General features: G+C 38.4%; 2 protein-coding genes across 4 annotated transcripts; one reads left to right on the top strand and one right to left on the bottom strand.

Annotated features, from left to right (window-relative positions):
* Positions 1 to 43: 43 nt before the first annotated feature.
* On the top strand, positions 44 to 21,476 carry csde1 (cold shock domain containing E1, RNA-binding). Of its 3 annotated transcripts, none has more exons than XM_082187939.1 (21): positions 44 to 187; positions 2,781 to 3,546; positions 8,351 to 8,524; positions 9,168 to 9,366; positions 10,532 to 10,641; positions 11,886 to 11,972; positions 12,209 to 12,306; positions 12,401 to 12,482; positions 12,863 to 12,991; positions 13,175 to 13,300; positions 13,410 to 13,625; positions 13,710 to 13,850; positions 14,092 to 14,259; positions 18,101 to 18,208; positions 18,486 to 18,661; positions 18,737 to 18,849; positions 18,928 to 19,047; positions 19,155 to 19,333; positions 19,417 to 19,580; positions 19,700 to 19,832; positions 19,923 to 21,476. In XM_082187939.1, the coding sequence occupies exons 3-21, from the start codon at positions 8,381 to 8,383 to the stop codon at positions 19,968 to 19,970; spliced, it is 2,541 nt and encodes an 846-aa protein (XP_082044065.1). In that variant the 5' UTR covers positions 44 to 187; positions 2,781 to 3,546; positions 8,351 to 8,380; the 3' UTR covers positions 19,971 to 21,476. The 3 variants fall into 3 exon arrangements, with proteins under 3 accessions (XP_082044065.1, XP_082044064.1, XP_082044066.1); XM_082187938.1 differs by having other exon boundaries at positions 10,532 to 10,698; XM_082187940.1 differs by lacking the exon at positions 8,351 to 8,524 and having other exon boundaries at positions 10,532 to 10,698.
* rassf11 (Ras association domain family member 11) lies at positions 20,872 to 24,259 on the bottom strand. Its single transcript, XM_082187942.1, has 3 exons — positions 23,951 to 24,259; positions 23,666 to 23,769; positions 20,872 to 22,952 (listed from the first exon to the last, which is right to left on the bottom strand). The coding sequence occupies exons 1-3, from the start codon at positions 24,049 to 24,051 to the stop codon at positions 21,610 to 21,612; spliced, it is 1,548 nt and encodes a 515-aa protein (XP_082044068.1). The 5' UTR covers positions 24,052 to 24,259; the 3' UTR covers positions 20,872 to 21,609.
* Between the last annotated feature and the right edge of the window lie 292 nt (positions 24,260 to 24,551).

Here is a 24,551-nt window from a genome sequence, read left to right as displayed (position 1 = left end):
AAAGCAGTTAACAGTGGAAATGTAGAACAGAAGTTATCTGTACTTTACAAGTGACGTGTGACCCAGACGTGTCCCCCACAGTTCACACGGTATTGTTTTAATATCGCGAGAGTTCGCACAGCCCCTCACTACGTAATGTGCCGTGCTGCTTATGGCGGCGCTGGTGACAGTGCTGAAAGCTGTTGGGGTGAGTTTTTCCTCTATATTTATTAAATGTTGTGATGTCACAATTCTCACGCGGATATATGAACGTATGAGCTTCCGACATTTGCGTTTATATCACTCTTTTTAAATACCCGTGCGTGTTTTTGAACAGTTAAACGGTTAAGGGTGGGGGCAGTGTTTCCTCTGCGTGTGTTCTAGCGGTTTAGCATGTTAGCCAGCGCTTCACTGATACTGTGGAAGAGTCGCGACTCGCTTTAAACCATGAATACACTCGTATTATTTTGACCACATCCGTCATGGGCGATGTTTTGCAAAGGTCACTTGACAAGAAATGAACCACCCAGTCGAGCGTCCAACGCAACAGCAGCGGTCCAGCGTGACCCGACAGCCGCCCGGGTGCCTTTGTTGTCGGGATGAGTGATTTATTTTAAGCCCGTCTGGATCATAGTCTGTACATCTAACTGTTATGTCGAAACACAGTTACTTGAGTTAAACAACTCAAACCCCCTTTTGTCAGGACAGGAGAAGAGTTTACTTGTTTTCCAAACGAATTACTACTAAAATTAGCGTTTCCATTGTCATGACAACTGGAAAATAACAGGGAAATTGGGATTTTTGCAGGCCCTGGAAAGTAATTCAAATCGACAAAACCTTATAAAAAACATTTTATAAAGGATATATATGCTTCAATTTATATTCCGCCTCACTCGGTGAAAGAACTTGCTCTTTGTAATAGCAATATTTGTACAATTCTTTGTTAAAACCCTTTCCATGATTTTCCAGTTGTGTCTGAATAAGAAATGGAAATTCCTTGTCTAAAAATGTTGGGAACGGTCATATTCTCATTTAAATTTGAAATATTTTAAAATATTCTCTTTTAACCGTTTGTTGTTGGTCTTTATCCTCACAGTGTACTTTCTGAAATGCTCGTCGGAGTTCAGTCTTATCTGAAATGGCATTGCTAGTGATTTTGTCTTTGGAGGAGATCCAGATGGATCCACTCCAGGCTATTGCCCAAGTGCTGTTTGCGTCACTTAGTTTAATGTCCTCATTTTTTGTTTACGCATTCTGTAGAAATCTGCCGTTTCTTTTATTCGAATGAAACTTGTAAAAGAAGAACAGTGGTTCCGATATACTTTGTAGCTTTTGATTAGTAGTATATTTGAGCCGCTGTCAAGCCCTGCTAAGCAGCACGCGCTCGAGGCTGTCGACGTCACGCGCTGAGGTCTATGAACTTCTTCGCTGTAGCGGGATCAATTCACTTGTTTTTCCACACATTTTGATTGTACCAATATTGGCATGTTTACAATATTTTTTTTTACTGCATTTTAAAGGGATAGTTCAGACAAATATTAAATTGTAAGTTACTCACCCTCACGTAATTTCAACACTCCTGGCAATTTGTACCCTCGTGCTTTTTTCTTTTCTTCTAAAATTCATACGAAATCGCCAACTTATAAAATAGATATTGCAGATTGTCTGGTTGATCTTTTCCATACAGTGACAATGAAGCTGTAAAACGACAAGATAATATACCATAAGTGTATTAAAATGTATAATTTTTGGAATTATCTGAATTATTATTTAAAGGGAAGTATTCCATTTATTGTCACTGAAACCACGAGGTTGTAAATCTAGGCACACAATGTGCTCTCAAGGTTTGTTTGTCTGGCACTATTTGTGTTTTTCTTACATAGAATGGGGAACCGGTCAAATTCTGCCTATGACTTCCATTTTAAAATCAGCATGAAATAAAAATTCCTCTATTTTCTAAATGTATGTGTTAATGTTATAAATTCATCCATGCATATGTTTGAAAACATCTCGTTATGTTTAATCATAATGTCACAACTGGACTTCCAGTGAAAATGGCAGACGTCTCCCTGCAAGTTCACCTGCCTCCACTTTTGAGTGTAAAATCAAATCAACAACCAATGCATGGAGTCCCCGCCCTAAATTATTATTGTTATTTTTTTTTTCCAATAAATTGTTACACTCGGATGTCACAATATGGAAGAAAAGATCTGTCCCTATTTCAGTTTCATTGTAACTTTAAATACTCATATCTTTGTTTCTTGTGTATGAAATTGGCTGGCTAGGTAAGATGTTGTCTCCATCCATTTTAAGCCTTTACTTGATCCATCATATCAAGTTGTGAACTGGCCTATATATCAAGCTCTTTGATCCTCCCACCTCTTGTGTAATAGACCAGAGGGAACTGAATGGTTGGCATGCTGGTTATCTGCAGTTGTTGACTGCTTGAATTGAATGTATTCCATAAATGCTCAGCCAACTGCTGGTTCACGCTGAGACTTGTTGATCCACGTGTTTTCAGTCAGCTGCTCGCTCTCTACACCAGGCCACCAAGGAAACTTTATTTTTAGGCCTGTGTATCAAGAGGAGAGTAACATGCCATTTTAACCCACATGAAATGAATGTGACTGAGGGGATTGATTGTTAAATCATGTCGTGAGGGTGTGTTCAATGCTGTAGGGGGCAAAATTAGACCAGAAATCAATTAATATAGCGTATATTAGACTAGATGCATTTAATGTGTAACTTATCTGTCTGTGATCTAATATCCTTTTTTTTGTTTGTTTTCTTCCCCTAAACAGTATGAAGTGAAACCGAATTGATTTTTGTACCATCTGAAACCTACTTCAAGTTCAGATCATCTATCGGTCAGAAGAAACGTCAAGGAAAAAGAAAACATAACAAACATCCCCAAAACGACCCAATGGTACAACAACTCTGAAGACCAAGACGAAGAACTGCACTGCTACAAAACGAGCAAACTAAAGCAACACGAAGCAACCAAACGAGCAAACCAAAGATCTAAGAAACAGAACCAGGCCGCAACGAGCGTAGCAACCGACCATCAACGTTAACAGTGAAGACGAGACCTGATCTGAGACAAGAAGTTTGTGCCTACTCAACAGCTTTGAAAAAGCACACGTCCCAACGCTGCGCCAAGCCCTCCTCATCCTCCCCGCACCTCTTCCTCTTCTGGGGTGCGGAGAGGGCTGCTGTCTGCTAGTCTTTTCAGTTTTGACCCTTTTCTTTCTGTCAATTGCAGACCGAATCCCTCCCTCCTGATCTTTTTTCCCCCCGTTTACCTAGTCTTTCTCTTGTCTTTGTTAACTTTTTTTTTCTTTTTTCAAAAGAAGTGTTCATACACCTGCACTTGCCTTTTTATTTGAATTTCTTTATTTTGTTTTGCTTTTTGTCCTTTATTTTTGCAACTTTTTGTAATTAGAACGTGTGCCAGAGAGCCGAACCTTACAAGTGTGTGTGCATGCGCGTGTGTGAGACGAATCTGAAGCATCGATTAAGTGATTGATTGGTCCAAATCATTACAGCCTTCCAAGACAACAGAACAAGGTAAGTCATGCCAGACACTCCTCCTTACACTTTCTATTCATTACCTAATGAATAATCCTGATTTGTCTGGCTTATTTTTATTTATAATGTACAGTGTGCCAAATCAGGCCAATTTTTCATGTTGTTTATGTCTCTTAATTTAAATCTAAAAAGGCTGAAAATGTGTTGCTTTGTTCCAGAAACTAGTGAGCAGCATCCTAACTGAAATGGAATGAGTTTAGCATTAGCATCTTTAGCATCAAATAAAAAAAAGACATTAAAACCCAAATATTAGATCATATAGTCTGTTTCAGAAATTACACATTCTACGGAGCCTCTAAAGGGACATGGTAATAGAGAAAGTATGAGATGGAAGGAAAAAATATTTCAATACTTTTGCGTTCTCTCTCAAACAGTTGGGTAGTTATATTGTATATAATTTGTCAGGGAGATGCTATAAATATTTGGGGTATTGCCATCACTTTTGAATTGCACGTACTCTGTGAATAGGGAACGGCGTCACTGACCACACATTTTAAAAGATAAGATATTTGTCAATGACGCTCAGGGTCTGAGCAGTTATATATACACACACGCACACACACATCAATTCCTATTTCTTTGACCACCTCTTGGATGGATTTTATTTCACTGTTGCAGTGCATTATGGGATTGTCTTCTCTATGAAGGATGCTAATATGGCCAAAATATTTAATAGGTATTTTGACTGCATAAGGCATTTCTTATGTAGGCAGCTCACTAGGTTTTGGAACGGAGAGCATTCAAGTTCAACATATAATTTAACTGGCAGTTGAAGGATTGAAATAGGGAATTGAAGGGATAGTTCACTGAAAAATGAAAATGGTCATTTACTCAACCTCATGTCATTCCAAACCTATAAGACTTTTGTTCATCTTGGAAACAAAGATTTGATGAAAGATTTGTCATGACAGTCATGTCTTTTCAGAAGACTAGGGCTGGGTATCGATACAGATGTCCCTATTCCGATTCACATGATCTCAATTCGGTTTGAGATTTTCGGTTTAATTAATTCAGTGATTAATTTTTCACTGGCCCCAACACACAAATTAATAATAAATAAATAAAACCGTTAGTGTTTTTGTTGTTTTTGACCAATGTTTGTATTTATTATCTATTGTAATAAATAAGGTTATTACGCCAACACTTTAGATACCAGTGAAATTTAACAATTCTCGATTCCAATTTCGATACCACAGCTAAAACTATCTAACTAATATAAATTTCAAAGATTATTAAAGGCAAATAAACAGTCATTAATATAAAAAAGAACAAATGATCAAGCTACAAGCAATAGCATAAATAAATAGAATAGAACAAACTGAGATACAAATGAAATAATCAGTGCTTTTCAGGTAGGTCTAACATTAGTTTTCAGGTACAGAAATTGAATAGTATGTAAATGTAAAATAACACTGCTGCATATAATCTTCACTGTATAAATTAAATAAAGATTAAGCATTAAAGTTTCAAAAGATATTCAGTGAAGAGCGGTGATTTCTTTTTTTGTAGTTTGATTAACATAAACACAGACAGCAGCAGGTTTTCTCATTACCTTATGTAAACCTCACTCCAGACCAAGATGATATCAGTCCGCTTCAGCTATTAGGAAGAACAGACATGCCAACTAGTTACTGACCTGACCCAGACTATGTGGAGTTGCGTATCAAATTGAACTTAAAGACTGCTAATTCACATTGGAGTACCACCTTTAGGCTGAATAACGAAACCTCTGCCAAAAGTGATCTGCGTTCAGCTTACAAAATGTTTATCATAAACTAGTACTAAGACCCAGAATCTGCCCTTCCAAAATGTACTGTCAGGAACCGCTACAGGTACTGCGCACAAAACTTCTTTCACAACGCGCATGTCGTCTTGTGCTTGAATGCTTATTGGCAAGGCTTGAAAACGTGTGCAAATCGTGACCATGCAGCACTGGCCCGAACGGGACAGTGAACTGTCGGGGAATGTCTTTCACACTGAAAGGTGCTCTTGCATCGCCATGTTAAACATGTAAAGGTCCCCTCTGTATCATCGCGATAGGTAGAGGATGACAACTAGTGGAGAAGACTAGTAATAAGATTAACGTCAATCAGATAATATGTTCAATGTTTGCTAAAAAAAAAAAAATGCTTTCATGGCTTGATTTTGTGGTTTTTGAGAATCGATATCGAATCGACCACATTTTAAAAAACAATTAATCAAAAAATCGACTCATCTCTAAAAATCATGACAGAACAACATGAGGGTGAGTAAATCACAGAATTTTCATTTCGGGGTATTCATTTCTAAAATCTTATGAATGTACTTTAATTTTTCACACATTTTGTCCTGTTTGTCTTGTTCAAAGTGTGAATATTGAGTGAACTAAAGCTGTGCTAGGTTTCATTGTTTACTTATGTTCCAACCTCTGTCTAAAGTAGTAGTTCTTTGGCATACATTTGCTCAACAATTTTTTTTCTTCTAGTTGGGCATAAAATACTCCAGATTCTGAGGGAAAGAGATCATAAGTACTTAATTTAAGCTGTCTTTAGAAGAATTTATTAGGTCTTGGCCCAACCTTCTGTGCAGATGAGGCACACTTGCATGTTGTCTGTAGGGTCCTCTCCCCAACACACACCAACAGCCCTCGACTGATCCTACTGTGCTGCTTTGTTCACTGGCTGTTCTTGTTGCCTTTCCCTCAGTTTATTTTCACAGCTTCCCTCCTTTCTTCACCTTTGCAGAAATCCAGAGGTGTTTTGTTTGGTGTGTAACCAAAAGGAGAGGGGAGAGGGGAAGGGAGGAGCTGCAACACGACGACTGAATTAAAAATAAAATAAAATCTAGACTCTGGGAAACAGCTTAATCTGATCAATCCCAGGTGTAGTAGATTTGGCCACTGTGAATGGGAGAATTATGGGTAGTCCCTGGAAAGGTTTTGTCGAGTTTACCTTGCCGGCGTCGCCACCTGCAGCTTTTGTTAGCGCTGACCTGAACAGCACCTCGCCCGTCGGTCTCAGCCTGTCACCCTACGGCCGTTCCGTAAGTGCCCAGCCATCCGCTCTCCACCCTACTTTCCCCCACTCTCCAGAACTCGACTCGTTCATTGAACACACACTGTTGCCCCTCTCTGCGCTGTTCCTTTACCACATCATCCTGATCAGCAGGCTTAGAGGCTGGCCTCGATCACTTGCCATAAAGATGAGCAGCAACGAGAGGTGGCGAGGCAAGAACGATGATATTGTTTTCGCTAAGACTAATATAGTGGCTGGTACATATGTGCATGTTTACTTTACTCATTTGATTTGGCTGCTGTTGAACCGTGTCTGACTGACAGAAAATGGATATTAGTCTTTGTTTTCAGACACTAGAGTGAATCTAGCGTTTAAAGTCCTGTATCTCTTTCGATGTAATGGCCCAGTGGTCGAGGCTGGTCGGAGTCTGTGTCATCTAACCATTTTATGTTACTGTGTATTCTAGTAGTGCCATTCCCAGTTGCTTCATCAAACTAACACATTCTGATTTTTCTTGAGCATGTCTTCCAGCACAGGGAGAAGAATTAAAGGAGTAGTTCACCCTAAAACAAAAATAATATACTCTCATATATTATTCCAAACCTGTATGCCTTTTTTTTCCTGTGGAACAAATAATAATAAAAACAATTTCCTTACAATTAGCCTCATTCATGAAATATTCATAAATGAGTAAATTCTGAGTAATTTGCACATAAAATAGATCTTCCTGAAAACTCTTCTGGATTCACAAACTCTTCATAAACCTCAGATTTGATAGTTAAACGTGTGTATGCAAAAAATACGACAAACACCCAATTTATACTTATCTTCCAAGCACTAGTAGCCTAGTCCCTGGGGGTATATCAGAGTTCGAGTTGAAGCCGCTTTCTCGAGCCCCATCACTGCGGACAGCGAGCCAAATGCGTTTAACCTCAATAGTTAAAGATGGCATGGCAAACAAACGCTTGAAGTATTATTAGTGTTATCAAAATGCAGTCATCCATTTACCTAAAAGAACACGAACCGTTCAGATGTTTTAAGCACCATCTGGAGCAGGTGTAATTTTTCATGCCAACATTTTGAAAATACAATCACTTTCATAAATCCGGAAATTTGCTTCAGGACAGCTTGACAAACAATTTTCACAAAAAGTTGTTCTGCTTGTTTCATGAATGAGGCCCAATGAAAGTCAGTGGGGTCAGATGTTTTTAGGACCTTTTTTGTAATCCTTAGAAGAAAATTATTAGAATCAGAGATGATTGTTTGCATCTGAAGTGTTTCAGTCATTCTCATGCTTTAATGCAAAATGAAACCTCTGACTGAATACATATTTCACATGCTTTATTAAAACCATCACTAAAATTGAACACGTTTGTTCTCCTTGAATGGAGCAGTCAAGGTAAAATGCGTGATAGCATGACATTGGAATGCATCGCAGTGTAAAGAAAATATTGTTAGTAATAATAGTACAGCTGTTGTAATGGATTTGGTCATCTGTTGATATAGTATATTGACATTCCCATTTGTCATTTGGCAGCACCATAACGAGGCAAAGGGAGTATATATTTGTGCTTTTGTATTTTACCCCATCTAAGTCATCACAGTGGTTTGATGGCCCCTTTGACAGGCCTCATAAGATAAAAAAAAAAAAATGTTTTACAGAATTGAATACTCTGTAAGGTCTGCTCCAATGTGTTTGATGCCATGTATTGGCTCTTCCTGTTTGATGATCCTTCATTTAGCTAGTTTATTTTATTTTAAATCCACTCCCCCCCCCTTATACCCCCCAGTGTCCTACCACCCCCTACCTCCCACTCAAGATGGAGGCCTCTGATGCCCCTGTTGCTGCCCCCACACCCTCCACATCAAGCCAGCCAATCCCCCGCTCTGCCTCAGTTTCGTGCCATTCCTCTCGCGCAGTAGGGGGCAAAAAGCAAAAGCGGACCCCCTTGTATCAGCGATCTGTAAGTGGTCATGATGGGACTGTGTGTGCTGGCTTGATGTTCTCACAGTGTCAATACGTGACACTGTAACTGCATGCTTGGAGTTGAGTTTTCAAGCTCTTTGGCTTTGTGGAGCTTTTTAGAGCCATGGTATATCTGTTTTTTTATTGTCTAACTTTGACCACATGCCTGCTGACCGTTGACTTACAATTAACTCTATTTGTGGATGAAGTTGTCTACAGAGACTTAGCTGTAACTTTGGATGTGGTGACGAGTTTTGTTTGCGTGTATATTCTAATATATAACTAAATGCGTGTGGGGTGGATTAAATGCATGAACGTAATTACTAGGTTTAATACGACACCAATGGTATTTGAAGTTAAGTGTTGTTTTCTTTAGTATTGTACAGGTTTCAGCTTATTTATCTTGGTCATTTTGATCAAGGAACCAGTTCAAGCAGGCCACACAGAGAGAAACTCTTACATCTACATTCAAATATTTTTTTGCTTTATTTTTTGTGTGTGCAGTAATCAAAACCTTGTTTCATCCCATTTGACCATTTCCGCACTTGTGTTCTGATCTATTGTGGAACATTCGTATGTGTGGAGAGAGCTGAAGGTTGAATATTGAAGTGAATTTTTGAACATGTCTTATTTCTCCATAGATGAGTTTTGACCCCAGTCTGCTGCATAATAATGGCCATGGTGGATTTGCCAATGGAACAAGCATGGGAATCCGTGAGACAGGAGTGGTTGAAAAACTGCTTACATCATATGGCTTCATTCAGTGCTCTGAGAGACAGGCCCGTCTCTTCTTCCACTGTTCACAGTACAATGGCAACCTACAGGAGCTTAAGATTGGAGGTATGGATCGAATGGGGTGGGAGAAAGTAGAGAACTAGGGCTGAGCAGTATAACTAAAAAGTGAATTTATTAGCCTTTGAAAGTAACCATTTTGGCCAAGTTCATTACCAAAAACATTAAATGTTTTTGATCATTGAATCAGCATTATGAAGAATCACTTTATTAAAACAGACAGTTTGAACAGATTCATGAAAATGAATTAAATCTACCCACTCTACCATTTTTTGCTACTGAAGTTTAAATCTGAGACTCTTATCTCCATCTTAACAATCTCATACTTGAGTTGCGTGATCAGGAAGAATTGTGAAACTAGACTAGTGACAATCTTTTGGGAAGCTTATAGCTAAATAAAAAGATAAATATAGCCACTTATTTATCTTATAAATAATATATCTTATTTATAATATAAAGCAGCAATCATCAGGGTCCAAGCACTAATGGGCCATGTGGATGATTAGCGATTAGCGAAATGTATCTTATGATGATTTAAAGCTAAATCCATCTTGTATCTTCACTGAATGTTAGAGTTTGATCATAAGTGTGATATCTGTGTGGACTCATATTCAACTTTTAAAATGTTTTATTTGTACCACAACTATAAATGTCTTTATACAAATGTTATAATATATATTATTGTGAAAAAGACACAAAATTGTCTCTTCATTTTAAAGACAGCATTATATTCAAATGTGTCTGGCAAATTGAGAATTTTTTTTATTGGGGTCTAAAGTGATCTATAAGCATTTCACAGATTTCTATGTACGCTAATTATATAAAACTATACAGTCAGTACACCATAGTTATACAAATTAACTAGATCTATCCATTTTTTCCATTCAAAGGGATGGAAACTGATCAATAAAGATTAGGCTTAAAAGCTTCTTTATCATTGGATATCTACTGGACAACATTTATTGTAGCCTTCATCTTTCAGTTGAAATGGCTAATATTTTAGAATTTGTGGTTAGCTCTAATTAAAATCATTACAATATACACATCTCCTGCCAAATCATCACGAATGTATTGCCAGACTCAATATTGACAAGCGGTAGTAGGAACCTTAATGCAAAAATACACACATGTAAATATTTAGTTTTGCTTCCAACATGAATATTAATGCAGGAATTGACTTATTCTGTGTCATGTCTGTCCCACCACTTTTCAGATGATGTGGAGTTTGAGGTGTCGTCTGATAGACGCACTGGCAAACCAATTGCGGTGAAGCTGGTAAAAATCAAGGCAGAAATGTTGCCAGAAGAGCGCATTTCTGGGCAGGTGGGGCCTGACTTGCACGCCTCTCCTTTAACTGTGCTGCATGGTTTTATTCATCCAGTTAAGGAACACATTTTACTTTTGTGTTTTATTGTCCTTGTCCCATTAATGTCTGTCATTGTTGGGGATTTCAAGCTCATTTTTAATCCATATTGATCAGGCAAACGCACATGCATCACTGGTTTCAATTATCAGGAATAACATCTAGCAATCCTTAACTGACCTGATGTTATTGCTTTGTTTTGTGTGGGTTCACGATGAGCTTGATTGTCTTCGTGTTTTGTGGTCTTGTTGGGTGGACTTTTCATCCTCATTTAATATACAATTGTGGGAGAAACAAATCTTGATTTGTTGTCAATGTCAAGTCTGTCAGTCATATATTTATATATTTAGTTTATGTCTGGTTCCTTGAACTAAGACGTACAAGTAAAATCTTAACCTTAAGAGAACTCCGGTCAATTTTAACATTGAGCTCATTTTTTAATTAAATTTGGAGTGCTGTCAGTACAGAGAACAACGACAAAAATCGGTGTTGCCTACACCGTGTTATCCTCTTTTTAAAATTTGCACCCTGTTGACTTCAATGGGGCACGTTTTATATCTGCTTTTAGCCTCTTAACATCCGTGATGTGTCATTACAAGTGCCCAGCCATTGTGAGTGATTCCTTCAGAGTGAACGCGGTGAATCTGACTGCAGTAGATGTGAAAGATATGAATAAAAATGCAGTTAATTCAGCCAGCGCACATACCTGTATTTTCTTCCTGTTTTCGGTCGAAGTCCACAGTAGTCGATTGTCGAGTTCACGCGCGTGATCATAGATACTAAACCTATGTGCGTGAACTCGACAATCGACTACTGTGGACTTCGACCGAAAACAGGAAGAAAATACAGGTATAATGACACATCAAGGATGTTAAGAGGCTAAAAGCAGGTTTAAAACTTGCCCCATTGAAGTCAACAGGGTGCAAATTTTAAAAAGAGGATAACACGGTGTAGGCAACAACGATTTCTGTCGTTGTTCTCTGTACTGACAGCACTCCAAATTTACAAAAAAAGAGCTCAATGTTAAAATTGACCGGAGTTCTCCTTTAATGTTGTTCTTAATTAAAAATCTAATTTAGTTTAAATGTTAAGCATCTATGTTTAGGGACCTCTTTAGCATTTTAACATATTTGGTTGATCCTGTTTCTCTCACCAATGCAACCTCTAACCTTGTCTTGTCTGTTTGTACGGTCCCTTTCTCCAGGTAGTTTCAGCTATCCCCTCTCACCTGGACGGGAAGTCTGCACCTGGCCAAGTGCCCACAGGCAGTGTGTGTTATGAGAGGAACGGGGTATGTGTCATCTATCCTCCTTTTGCAGAGTTTCCTAAACATTTTAAACACAATCACTTGTTTTCTTCACCCTCTTGTGACCAGTTTTCCTTTAAGTTCTATAAAAGCAGAACCTAGAGAAATGCACTGAATTAAACAAACACACAGTACTATGGTTCATCTTAGTTTCTACATGGTGCATTGATTTTGGATTTTTGATGTTTCTGAAAATGTTTGTGGTTTGAATTTTCTCACAGGAAGTGTTTTATTTGACATATGCCCCTGATGATGTGGAAGGAAATGTTTCTTTAGATACTGGAGATAAAGTCAGTTTTTACATGGAGACCAACAAGCAGTAAGTTGATTTCTTTAATGTCTAATTGATGCAGGTAAAATGTCAAAAGGTGCTTTTTTTTTTAATGTGGAAATGATTTATTTTTGTTTTTCAGTACTGGTGCTGTTAGTGCTCACAACATTGTATTGGTAAATAAGCAACAGTCAAGATGTCAGGGAGTGGTTTGTGCTACCAAGGTAAGGATCTGATTCAAAAATGAGTTTTGCAGTTTAGTAGCTGCTTTTTTTGTAGAATGAATAATGAGGACTAGTGATCTCCTGCCCTCTGGTGGGAAAGCAAATGTGAATGGCAAATGTACTTCAGACTGCTATTATCTCTTATGTCTGGGTTAATCAAGTTTTTTTTGTTGTTAATTTTTTTAAATTATATAATGACAAACAGTTTGGTTTTTTTTATTTGAACATTGTTAAAACTTGCCAGTTTAGAATGCAGCTGCACTTTTTTTTTCAAAATTAGATTTCTAACTAGTGCCAGAATAATTAGTTTATGAATGCTCAAATTTAATTTAGAAATTATATTTGGCCTGATGTTTCAAAGCTATGATTGTGTCTTGCAGGAGGCCTTTGGATTCATTGAACGAGGGGATGTTGTGAAGGAGATCTTCTTCCACTACAGTGAGTTTAAAGGGGATCTGGAGGCTCTACAAGCTGGAGATGATGTGGAATTCACCATTAAAGAAAGAAACGTAAGCTTGAGGGGAAATAAAGGACTTCTGAAAGCAAAACGTTAATATTGATGTTAATTGTATTAATGGAATTATAGTCATTGAAAAGTTTCAAAAGATTTTACTTTCGTACATTTTGAGTGAAATGCATGAGATGCGTTGCTGTTTCAAACAGCGTTATAGATGTTTCTCTTTGCCTCATAGGGCAAGGAAGTGGCCACAGATGTGAGACTGTTGCCTCAGGGCACTGTTATATTTGAGGATATTAGTATTGAAACCTTCGAGGGCACTGTATCCAAGGTTATTCCCAAGGTTCCTACCAAGAATCAGGTTTGTGAATCAGCTCTTGTCATTCGTCTTCCCTGACTCTCTTGATAACATTACCATATAGATACTGCTTGCATGTTAAATCAAATAAGACTCCATTTGTCTCACTCAGAACGACCCACTGCCTGGGCGAATCAGTGCCAGAATTAATTTCACTGACAAAGAGCTGCTATTTGGGGAGAAGGACACCAAGTCCAAAGTGACTCTGCTGGAGGGCGACCATGTCCAATTCAATATATCCACCGACCGTCGGGACAAACTAGAGAGAGCGACAAATATCGATATCCTCCCTGACACCTTCCATTTCACCAAGGAGACCCGTGAAATGGTACAACTGAAGAACTTTGTCTTAGTGATTTTCCTTGCAATACTTTTACTTTTTTGCTAATGTTGGCTTTGTCTTTTTGTGCAGGGTGTGATAGCTGCCGTGCGTGATGGTTTTGGCTTCATCAAATGTGTGGACCGTGACGCCCGGATGTTCTTCCATTTCAGCGAGGTTCTGGAAGAGAGCCAACTGCACATTTCTGATGAAGTGGAATTCACTGTGGTCCCTGTGAGTTCCTAGATATTACCGAACCTGAACCACTTTTGTGTTGCTGATTTTCTCTCAGCTTCAATAAGTGACGTTTTTTGTGACAATTTGACTGACATCCTGCTCTCTAGATATTGGAATTAGCCTTTGAAAAACCCAGATTGGTCAGTTGTTTGTGGTGTAAACAAAGCAGGGGCAAAAGTAAAATTGATCTTGCATTGCCTCAGTCCAGCTTTAAAACACCCCCTCTTGCCTTCATCAGGACATGCTGTCAGCCCAAAGAAACCATGCCGTGCGGATCAAAAAGCTGCCCAAGGGCACAGTGTCATTCCACACTCAATCTGAGCTGCGTTTTATGGGGGTGGTGGAGAAAGAAGCCGTGCCTGCTACCACCAACAAGAACTACAGCCCCAGCAAGGTCAAAGAGAAGGTAAATAAACTCTTGACTTCCTGAAGCTACACTACTGTTCCACAGTTTGGGGTCGGCAAGATGTTTTTGAAAGAAGTCTCTTATGCTCACCAAGGCAGCATCTATTTGATCGAAAATACAGCAAGGGTGCCTTTACACCTGAGCGTTTGTTTCGGAACCTGGTGCATTTTCTACCTTGGTTCGGTTCGTTTAGGCATATGTGAACAAGGCAATCGTGCTCGGATCCACACCAACACAATCGTTCCGAGACCGCCTGAACGAGGTGGTTTCGGCCTGATTGCAAACAAACTCTGTGGCGGTTCATTTGAGGTGTGAAAGCAATCCGACCCAACCAACCCAATGGTATTATAATTCATAACAGGAAATATGCTATATAAATAGCAGTTGTGTCTGATTCTGTAAGTGTGCACACATTAGTTATAACTAAGAGCTTTCGCTTCTCTGTGCGAGAATGCTGCAATGAATGCTTCTCCGTGCGTGCAATGAAGCCTTGATTCCTGCTCTAGCTGCATTATAACATTCGTATATTGTTTGCGTGTCTTGACACTTTTAACCTCTTGACAGCGCTGGGAGGACCAGAGAGAGCGTGTTTGAATTTGCTGTAGTAGTAATACATTTGTAGTATATAATTTAACAACGGGAAAGATGGCTACATTCATATAGTGTTTGCATGTGTCTCGACAGTTTACAAATAAAGCCACAATAAGCTCATGGAGAAAACTTGTCAATCTTCTTGATGGATGTCACACAGGAAACTGACCAATAAGAGGACTTGATGTGAGGACACATTTTGGTATGGTTTGAAAGGTTGCCTTGTGAAAGCAAACCAAACCAAGAAAAAAATGCAACATTGTAACAAATTAAGTCCCTGTTTCAGAACAAAATATACAAAATTTATCAAATTATCTATAGGTTGTGAAAACGCCCAAAAACAGCATTATTGTGAAATATTATTACAATTTAAAATATCTTTTAATATATTTTCAAATGTAATTTATTCCTGTGGTAGTAAAGCAGATTTTTCAGCAGCCACAAATATAATTATAATATGCTGAATGGTGCTATAGACATACAGTATTTCTTATCACAGTTTAAAATGGTAGTTCTGCTTAATATCTTTGTGGAAAGCTTTTTTTTTTTTTTTTTTTTTTTTTTTTTAATAAGTTCCAATGAGCAACATTTGTGAAATATAAATCTTTTGTAATATTTTAGTGTCTTAACTGTCATTTGATCAATTTAATGTGTCTTTTAAATAAGTGTTAAAGGGTTAGTTCACCCAAAAATAAAGATTCTGTCAGTAATTACTCACCCTCATGTTGTTCCAACCCCGTAAGACCTTCGTTCATCTTCGTAACACAAATTAAGATATTTTTTATTAAATCTGAGAGCTGGATCACTCCTCCATAGGCTTCTAAGGCATTATAACTTGCTGGCCCAGAAAATGTATTAAAGACATCATTAATATAGTCCAAGTGACTACAGTGGCTCAATCTTAAGTTTATAAAGCGACGAGAATACTTTTTGTGCGCAAAAAAACACAAAAATAACGACTTTATTCCACTATTCATTTCCTTCTCTCTGGGCCTCGAGTTTTTTCACGTAGTATAACTGCGCAGCGCTTCTGTGTTGTACGTCACACGTAGGCTCACTATTGGCCGACGCTGGTCATGTATGTGATACGTGTGACGTACAACACAGAAGTTTTTAATACATTTTCTGGGCCAGCAAGTTATAATGCCTTAGAAGCCTATGGAGCAGTGATCCAGCTCTCAGATTTAATCAAAAATATCTTAATTTGTGTTCCGAAGATGAACGAAAGTCTTACGGGGTTGGAACAACATGAGGGTGAGTAATTACTGACAGAATTTTCATTTTTGGGTGAACTAACCCTTTAATTTCTTTCAAAATTCCCATGACTCCAAACTTTTGAACGGTAGTGTAAATGTAGTTGATTTTAATGTATTTCTTTGTGTGAATGGCCCCTATGGGGTCCTTAAAGTACACATCTCTGGAAATTTGGTATAGAACCACCAGTCATAATTAGGAATGAATGACTTTGAACATGGAGGAATTCAGTTGCTAAATATTATTATTTTATTTTTTTAATAATTTTACTTTCCAGACTTTAGCTTTCATTTCCTCTATCTGCTTGTCTCCCTCTTGATTGACGCAAGCACGAAATACAATATCAGGCTTTGAGGTGCTATGAAATGCTACTGCCTCTTGTCTGACCCTCTTTTCTTTCTTTTTATTTTTCCTTTTTCCTTTTTTTTTTGAACCATGCTCGTCTTCATTAGAAAAAAGACAAGGTAGGCTGCTGTTTCCTGCATGCTGCCTCTCCTCCACAATGTAGACCAGTTCAGTCATGCTGTCAGAAAATCCTATTCTGAAAACATGATCTTTAACACATTCAAGAGGCAAATTGTTAAAGTACCAAGGATGAGATTTAGCTTTTTATTTAGCTAATTTTTTAATTAGTATTTAATTTTTAATTTGATTCACCTGCAATTCAAATATGTTCCGATTGGTTAGAATAAATCACAGATGTCTAATCCTCCGCATTTCTCTCCTTTAAGGGTAAAGTTGAAAAGGTCAGTTTGATCTGTCTGTCTGTTTGGTTATGAGGCCTGTTGGCATGAGCTGGGAATGATTTAACAGCTTTAAGTCATACAGACATGTTAACCTCATAACCATACCAACTCAAGCTGTGCCACTCACTGTGTGCATTCTTTTGTGAGGGGTACAACGGTTCGGTTTCTATGTTGCTCATGCAATTACTCTTGAAAATGGATACCACGCAATTCATACACATTTTCAACTGTGGTAAAGATGTACTGAAGCGTGGGTGGCAAACTGTATGGGAGCAGTTTTACCCCTAGTTTTAGTGTGCGCATAATGACTAAATCTTTCATCAAATGTCTTGAGTTTCTTTATTTACTCATTGTGTAATTACACTTTTTTTTCCCCCATGCTTTGCTTCTGTTTGGATATTTATTTTGCAAGTTAGGAGTTGCAAAATGTATTGCTGCTGCTGATATCCAGAGGCACATTGGGCCTGTCCAAAAACCCACACTTATCATCTTACATGACATATTTCCTGTGTGTAGAACTTTTGATTACCTGACAGGACACTTTTCTCGTAAAAATGTAAGTGTTTACAGAGCTTTACGACACAATTTAGTAATTGTGGTGCTTCTAATTAAGAGATAAAAAGCAAATTTTGAACAAAATACACATCTTTGCACCAATAAAATTGGCAACACTGTTTTACTACCAAATTATATTTAATATCTAATTAATTTAACTTGCAGTGGAATGTTTTCCTTGACATCTCCTGTCGAAGTTTCAGTGGCACTTGAGTTCCTGAACATGATGCATGATGGGATACACTTAGCCTTGAATACTGCTCCTAAGTGGTATTTGTTGTGTGTTAAGGGCACTGATTTTGCTCACACTTCCTGTTGTGTGCATGTGCTCTCAAGTGGCCAAGACCACATGTGTGGGTATTAGGACAGTCTCAATCTTTACATGGTTCTCAATATTTGCAGTCTGATGTGTGGATGCTGGCCATCATCACTGACACTAGTTGAAGAATAAAAATGTTAATTCACAACTATTGATCATTTCTGCACCTAAAATTACCCTTGAAGGTGCACTCAGTATTTTCTTTTGGCCATTTTTTTTTAAAATCATGAATATGTATGAGACTCATGCTGTATATCAATGTAAGTCCAAGATGACCAAGTGCAACATAACCAGAGCTGAGGTGCACTCTGTAATTTGTGTGTATGTTCAAAGTTGTTGGTCCTTATGTGAATGTGTGTATTTGTGCCGTCACCAGGATGCAGAAGAAGGCTTGATTGCGTATGAAGAGAGTGGAGAGAAAAGCACTATTCCCTACCATATTAAAGACCTGGATGGAGGCATTTACCCACAGCTTGGAGACAAGGTACGTTAGGCACTACAGCTCAGTGTTGTTGTGCTTGCTGAATTTGTGCTTGTAGTTTTTCATGTGTTAAACTCCGCTTCACCTGAAAGATTGGAATAATTTTATATTTACCATTTTATGTTTATTAGGAAGCATTTTATTATAACCATTTTAGGAAATGTTATCTAGAAAACATGTAATAAAAAATCGAATATTTAAAAAAAAAAAAATCTTGAAATCAAGATCAGTAAGAGCAGATGTAATTTTTGATTAAATGTAAACCGTCTGTCTCCACTAGGTGGAATTCTCCATCAGTGAGGTGAAACGCACCGGACAGCAAAGTGCTGTGTCCTTCAAGGTCCTTAATCGTGCTGTTGGCACCAAGAGGCTTCTGGGATACATAGCAACACTGAAGGATAATTTTGGCTTCATAGAAACATCCAATCATGATCAGGAGATCTTCTTCCACTACAGGTAAAGTTTCTACCTGATGTTTCGACTTGTTTTGTTGTTTTTTGATTGTCATGGTTTACTCTGATTTGTTTGCAGTGAGGTGTGTGGGGATGTGGATAACATGGACCTGGGAGATACGGTGGAGTACACCCTCTCCAAGGGTAAAGGAAACAAAATCAGTGCTGAGAAGGTCACCAAAGTTGCAGCTGGTATGTTAGAGACTTTCTATGGGCTTGGCATTAATAATACTTGGTTCATGCAAGTAACACAACTCTTGTGTGTGTCAGTGAATGGAGTAGGAGAGGATGTGAGTAATACTGTGTTCCTGGGGAAAGTGGTTCGGCCCTTGCGCAGTGTGGACCCTTCTCAGACAGAGTATCAAGGCCTTATTGAGATCACAGAAGATGGTGAGTGACGACATCTGACGTCTTTTTAATATTTTGTTTATCTAGAGTTTTGTGTAAAGTGTTCAAAACCATTTTAATAACAGTTCTCTGCTCAATCACTTTACCAGGCGCCAGTAAGGGTCAGAGTTATCCATTCGGCATCGTTGGTATGGCCAATAAAGGTGACTGTCTGCAAAAGGGTGAGATGGTGAAGTTTCAGTTGTGTACAATGGCCCAGACAGGACAAAAGATGGCCTGCAACATTGTTCCTCAGCGCAAAGCCCTGGTGGAGTGTGTCAAAGATCAGGTAAACTCATGTCCACTGTGAGTTTAATGATGCAAGAAAGTGTTCGACACTTGCTAAACGTAGTCTGGTTTTTGTTTCCCCAGTTTGGTTTCATCACATACGAAGTTGGAGAAAGCAAGAAGCTGTTTTTCCACGTCAAGGAGGTGCAGGATGGTCTGGAGCTGCAGGCCGGGGATGAAGTAGAGTTTTCTGTGATTTTGAACCAACGCACAGGCAAATGCAGTGCCTGCAATGTTCGCAGAGTCAGGTAAGACTTCTCGGTTAAATGTAATGTAAAGTTGTTGTTGTTATTATTGTAAATAGTGTTATAGTTATATTTGCTTTTTATCAAATCTAAACAGAAATCTTTTTTCTTTTTTTTGACAGTGAGGGTCCAAAACCCGTAGCAACACCTCGACCTGACAGACTTGTCAATCGCTTGAAGAGCATCACTCTGGATGACACCAACGCTCCCCGTCTTGTCATTATCAGACAGCCTCGTGGCCCAGATAATTCAAAGGTAAAAATAAGCTGCATTTCTTTTCAGCATTTTTTGGAATTTTAACAGTTGGATGTTTCTTGATATTGACCTGGTGTTTTGTTCATACAGGGCTTCAGTGTAGAGAGGAAACTCCGCCAGCCTGGTATTACTGACTGAGAACTGTTCACCACTCTCCTCTTCACTACAGATGAAACACCTTGGAGAAAAGCAATCAGACAAAGGGCATAGGAAGGGATTTGTATGTGTCTGTTTCTCATTTTATCTCTCTCACCCATAAAAACAATTCACAGAATAACAAACACATTAAGACTCGAACATTAGCACACACAGGTCCCTTCCTTTGTCACAGGATCCCTTGCAAAAAAAAAACTCATCTCATCTCGTCTTCATTGTATGTGTGATGGTTTTGTGTGGTTGTAATTTGAGCAAAACCCCCTTTGTGTTGTGTGAGTGTGTGGTATGCATCATATGTTTGGAAAAAGTTCACTTGTAAGGTTGTTATTGTTATGCAGAGAATATGAGGGGAAATATGGGGTTTGTAGTTCTCACATCTTTTAGATTGAGATGTGGGGACTGTTTGACCCATTTTTCATTTCTGCTGAAATTGAAATGCCAGGAATTCTGCACCTGCTGCTGTGTGAGTGAGTTATTGTTTTAGAGTAGCTTTGCCTGTCTGTATTTTGATTTCCGTTATATATACTTTATTCTTCCTGTATCACTTGAATACTTCTCCCCATGTTGAGTTTCTCACCCAGGTGATAATGAGATAATGTTGGTCTCTTTCTGGTGAGAAATAAAATATGACCTTAAAGTTCTTTTCACTCACGGTTTCCACACCTAATTCCTTTGAGTAGCTTTTAACCTAGTTTTGAAAATGAAATAAATTTTCTCTGCGCTCAGAACTCACTTGTGTATGGTTTTTGATTGTGTAAATTACAATTTTTGAGATTATATTGTTTGGGTTTTTTTAAGGAGCCTTTTTTAATTCCTGTCCTGATTTCACTAGCTCCGTCTGGGCATGTGCAGAATTCCTAATGGCATCTTGTAGCCTGTGGTCTTTTCTTTTTCTTTTTCTTCTTTTTTCCTTTTTTTTAAAGATCTTTTTCTTTGCACATACTTTTTTTCATTTTCTTTTCTTTTTTTTTCTTTCTTGAGTTTAACTTAAACTCAATATCTGCTAATGAATAAATAAAGAAAAAGGTGCCTAAAAACAAACAAAACAAAAAATAAAACAAAAAAATTGGTGTCTCCTCTATCCCCAAACAGCCACCAAAATATAAGAGCAATTGTAGGGTGGCTTTTTTTTTTTTTTTTTCAAGTAGAGAATACTGGTGTGCGTCCCCCAAACCTCTGGGTTGAGAAATACTGTATGTACTGTGTGCTTTTACTTGGGTGGACCTTTTGAAAACCTAAATAAATCAAGCAAAGTGTGCAGAACTTGAGAAAAGGGGAGAACTGTAATAAGTAAAAATTTAAAAACATGCAGAGAAATTATGTTGATAGAGGCTATTTGCAGTGCTTCTTATGACAAATGAAGCTATTACTGTCATGAATATTCTCTGGAGCACTCTGGGTTTGTGTTGAACCTTAGGGTTCTCCTATATACTTTTGTTAATGGTCTTGAATGAAACAATTGAATTAAACATTTTATGAGAATCAAAAGGGTATTATGTTTAATTTTTTTTTCTAGTAAAGCACTGTACAGAACCTTAGACATAAATCATGCCGTTGCAAACTTTTGTGGCATTAAAAAAAGAGAGAGATATCCCTCAACAGAGAAGGGGTTTCATGTGATTTAAACTCTGGTGCTTCCCAGATGTATGGTGATTTCAGAGCGATGCACAATCTTTTGTTTTGTTGTTCCAACTGATGTTGGATTCTGGCTTTGAGACCATCGTGTCCACCATTCCCTCAGGTCTGCTGGTCCGCTTAGAGGAGGATGTGATATCTGGTTTGCTGAAACAAACACATATGGGAGTTTGGACTCAAGCGTTGTTACCACCCTTTTTGTTCCTCCGTCTCCATGCGATCTGTCTGCTGAGATCTGTATTTGTTTGATGCTTGTTTGGGCATGTTTTGGCGTGTCTAGTTGGCTATTCTGTTCAGTGAGGTTTTCATGTCCTGTTTTCTGCTGGGAGTTTCTCAGGTCCATTGCTTGCAGTTTCTGTTTGTACTCCTCTAGTTTAGCTTTGCACTCAGAAGCAGCTTCTTTTGTCTGAAAGAACTGCCTCTGAAGGTCTCTTTCAAAGACTTCCTCCGCCTTGAGCTCATTGAGCCAGAACTTGAGCTGTTCCTCTTCTTCCGACAGGGACTCGGAAAATTCCCCGGTGGCTTGCTGCTGCTCAAGCTCAAGGATCAGCTGGTCCGTTGACTCGATTTTGAGCTTTATTTCTTGCAGACAAGCCTGTTGTTGGCCAACTAGTCTCCTTAAATGTGAAATCTCCTCACTCTCGGTTTCAACGTGGCTTGTTTTGACCAGAGGAACCACTGGATTGATGGTTTTCAGGTCCTCCTTTGCCTCTTTTAGTACCTCTTCCTCCCGTCTCTCATATTCAGCACTATTATCAGTGCATCTCCCACGGTTCCCAAGGCAACTAATCAAAGGCTGATGTGGTGCTCTAATTTTGTCTTTTTTTCCCCTCGACAGCGGTGTCCCAGAGGCTGGTAAACTTTTGGTTGGTTTTAGAGACGTGTTATCTGAGTGCCCATTTCCTTTGTTGCCTTCCTTGTCTTTCTTCTTATCTCGTCCTGATTGCTGCTTCCCGCCCCTGCCCAAATTTTCCAGCCAACCCCATGCTTCCTCCATTAGCGTCAACGACTTCCGCTTGGGTCTCTTGGGTTCCTCAGGGGGTGGCTCGGATTGGACGCCGAGGTGTGATAGCGGTGGGAGACTCTGGCGGTGTAGGCCGATTGCCCCGCTGCCTCTCCTTGCCCTCCCCGTACCCTCCGCTCGCCTCAATAGGGCCAAGGGCTGGTTTGTTTCTTCCCCAGGTGATGGGCCGATATGCTTCAAAGTGAGCTGCACCTCCCTAACTTGCTCGCCATATTTCTCCAAGGACTCCAGGAGAAGTTCATCCGGAGACACATTACGTTCAAATTCCTTGAATTTTTCTCTCAGAGTATATCGACCAGTGCGACCTAAGAGTTAGAACTATATTAAAAAGTGATATTTTTGGGATGAATATACATTTACAATAAACGAATTATTCATTTAGCAGATGCTTTTGTCCAAAGCGACTTTCAAGTGAGGAAAACAAGCAATTTCATCCTAAGGAGGCAATAACACAAGAAGTGCTAGTAATAGGCTACAAAGTTTACAACATTGTCCAGAATAGTACAAACTAGAACAGGGAGGGTTATTATAAATAGTGAAAGCACAGTAGTTTTTATTATTTTAATTTTAAAGTTCGCAGGATGCAGTTAAGTGTCTGTGGAAGAGATTAGTTTCCAGCTGTTTCTTGAATAATGTCTGGTATTTTACTGTCCAGAGAGTCAGAAGATTTTTTTTTTTTTTATCAGAACATTATCTGATCTGTCATTCCAGACCTGTATGTTTTGTGGAACACACAAAAAGATATTTTGATGAATGTTTTTGACAATATAATGGGAATTAATGGGGTCCAAAAAATCCATATTTTCCACAGAATAAAATCATACTGGTTTGGGACAACATGAGGAAGATGACCGATTTTTTTTTTTTGGGTGCACTATCTCTTCAAAGATTTTTAAGAGACCTTTAAACTAATAAGTGTTTTCTTCATGTTTATGTTTTCCATAGTCGTTACATGGTTATGTAGAATATGCTTTATGGAATGATAAACTCTGAGATGTTGGCCTAGGCATTTACTTACCAAGTGCCTGTGCTAAAGCGATGACCACCTCCTGACATGTTGTTTTCTCAGTGACTCCACAAACAATGCGCTGGACTCCTTCAACAAACACCTTTACCTCCATTCTAAAAGAAAATAAATCAGCTCTTTGTTTTTTCTCTAAACATTTCTGTACTTCTAGAACATCTAATTCCTCCAATAAAATGCCAGTGAGAAAAAAAATGGTTTTACAAGTTCCCTGTATTCAGTTTGCGGAGTTTACAAAATCAGATTACTGTACGATTCATTAGGAAGGGTGTGCTGTACCTGTCCTGATGGTCAGAAGATTCCTTCAGTTGACTCGTATAAAATCCTCGTACTTCAATAAGAGGCAGTTTGGAAAATGTTGTCCTACATGGAAAAGTCATGTTGTCATCCTTGACTTAGCTGAACACGTACAAACCCTTCCCTTTAGTAAACACTCAGATCAAGACTGATAACTCAGACTCGGCTGTAGATGTTGGTATGTGTGTTTGTCTGCAGTGCATGATGTCCCCTGACAATTTTTTTTTTTTTTTTGGATGCTAATTATTTTGAATCTCAGTAAACATGTTTACATTTGAAATATACTTCTGCCAAAGCAGGGCTTCAGTTACTAAACATGTTGTATGCTTTCTTACATGATTTAATCAGGTATTGTAGAAAACTAGCACAGACTACAAATTCATGAATTGAGTAAATGCAATACATTTTTTGTGACATCTTTAAATACATATTTTGCCTAGATTGAATTGGTTAGTAATTATGGGCTTAAATGTAAAAAAAAAAAAAAAAATTAACTGATTTTAAAGGTCTTAATTTATCTGAAAGAATATCAGATATTTCAAGAATAGGATGAGTTGTAACATTAATAGAAAATGTGTATTCA

Source organism: Leuciscus leuciscus (genome assembly GCF_965113295.1).
Source record: "Leuciscus leuciscus genome assembly, chromosome: 13".
Taxonomy (NCBI): domain Eukaryota; kingdom Metazoa; phylum Chordata; class Actinopteri; order Cypriniformes; family Leuciscidae; genus Leuciscus; species Leuciscus leuciscus.
Note: the sequence above shows the minus strand (reverse complement) of the source record. Positions and strands in the feature narration are given on the sequence as shown.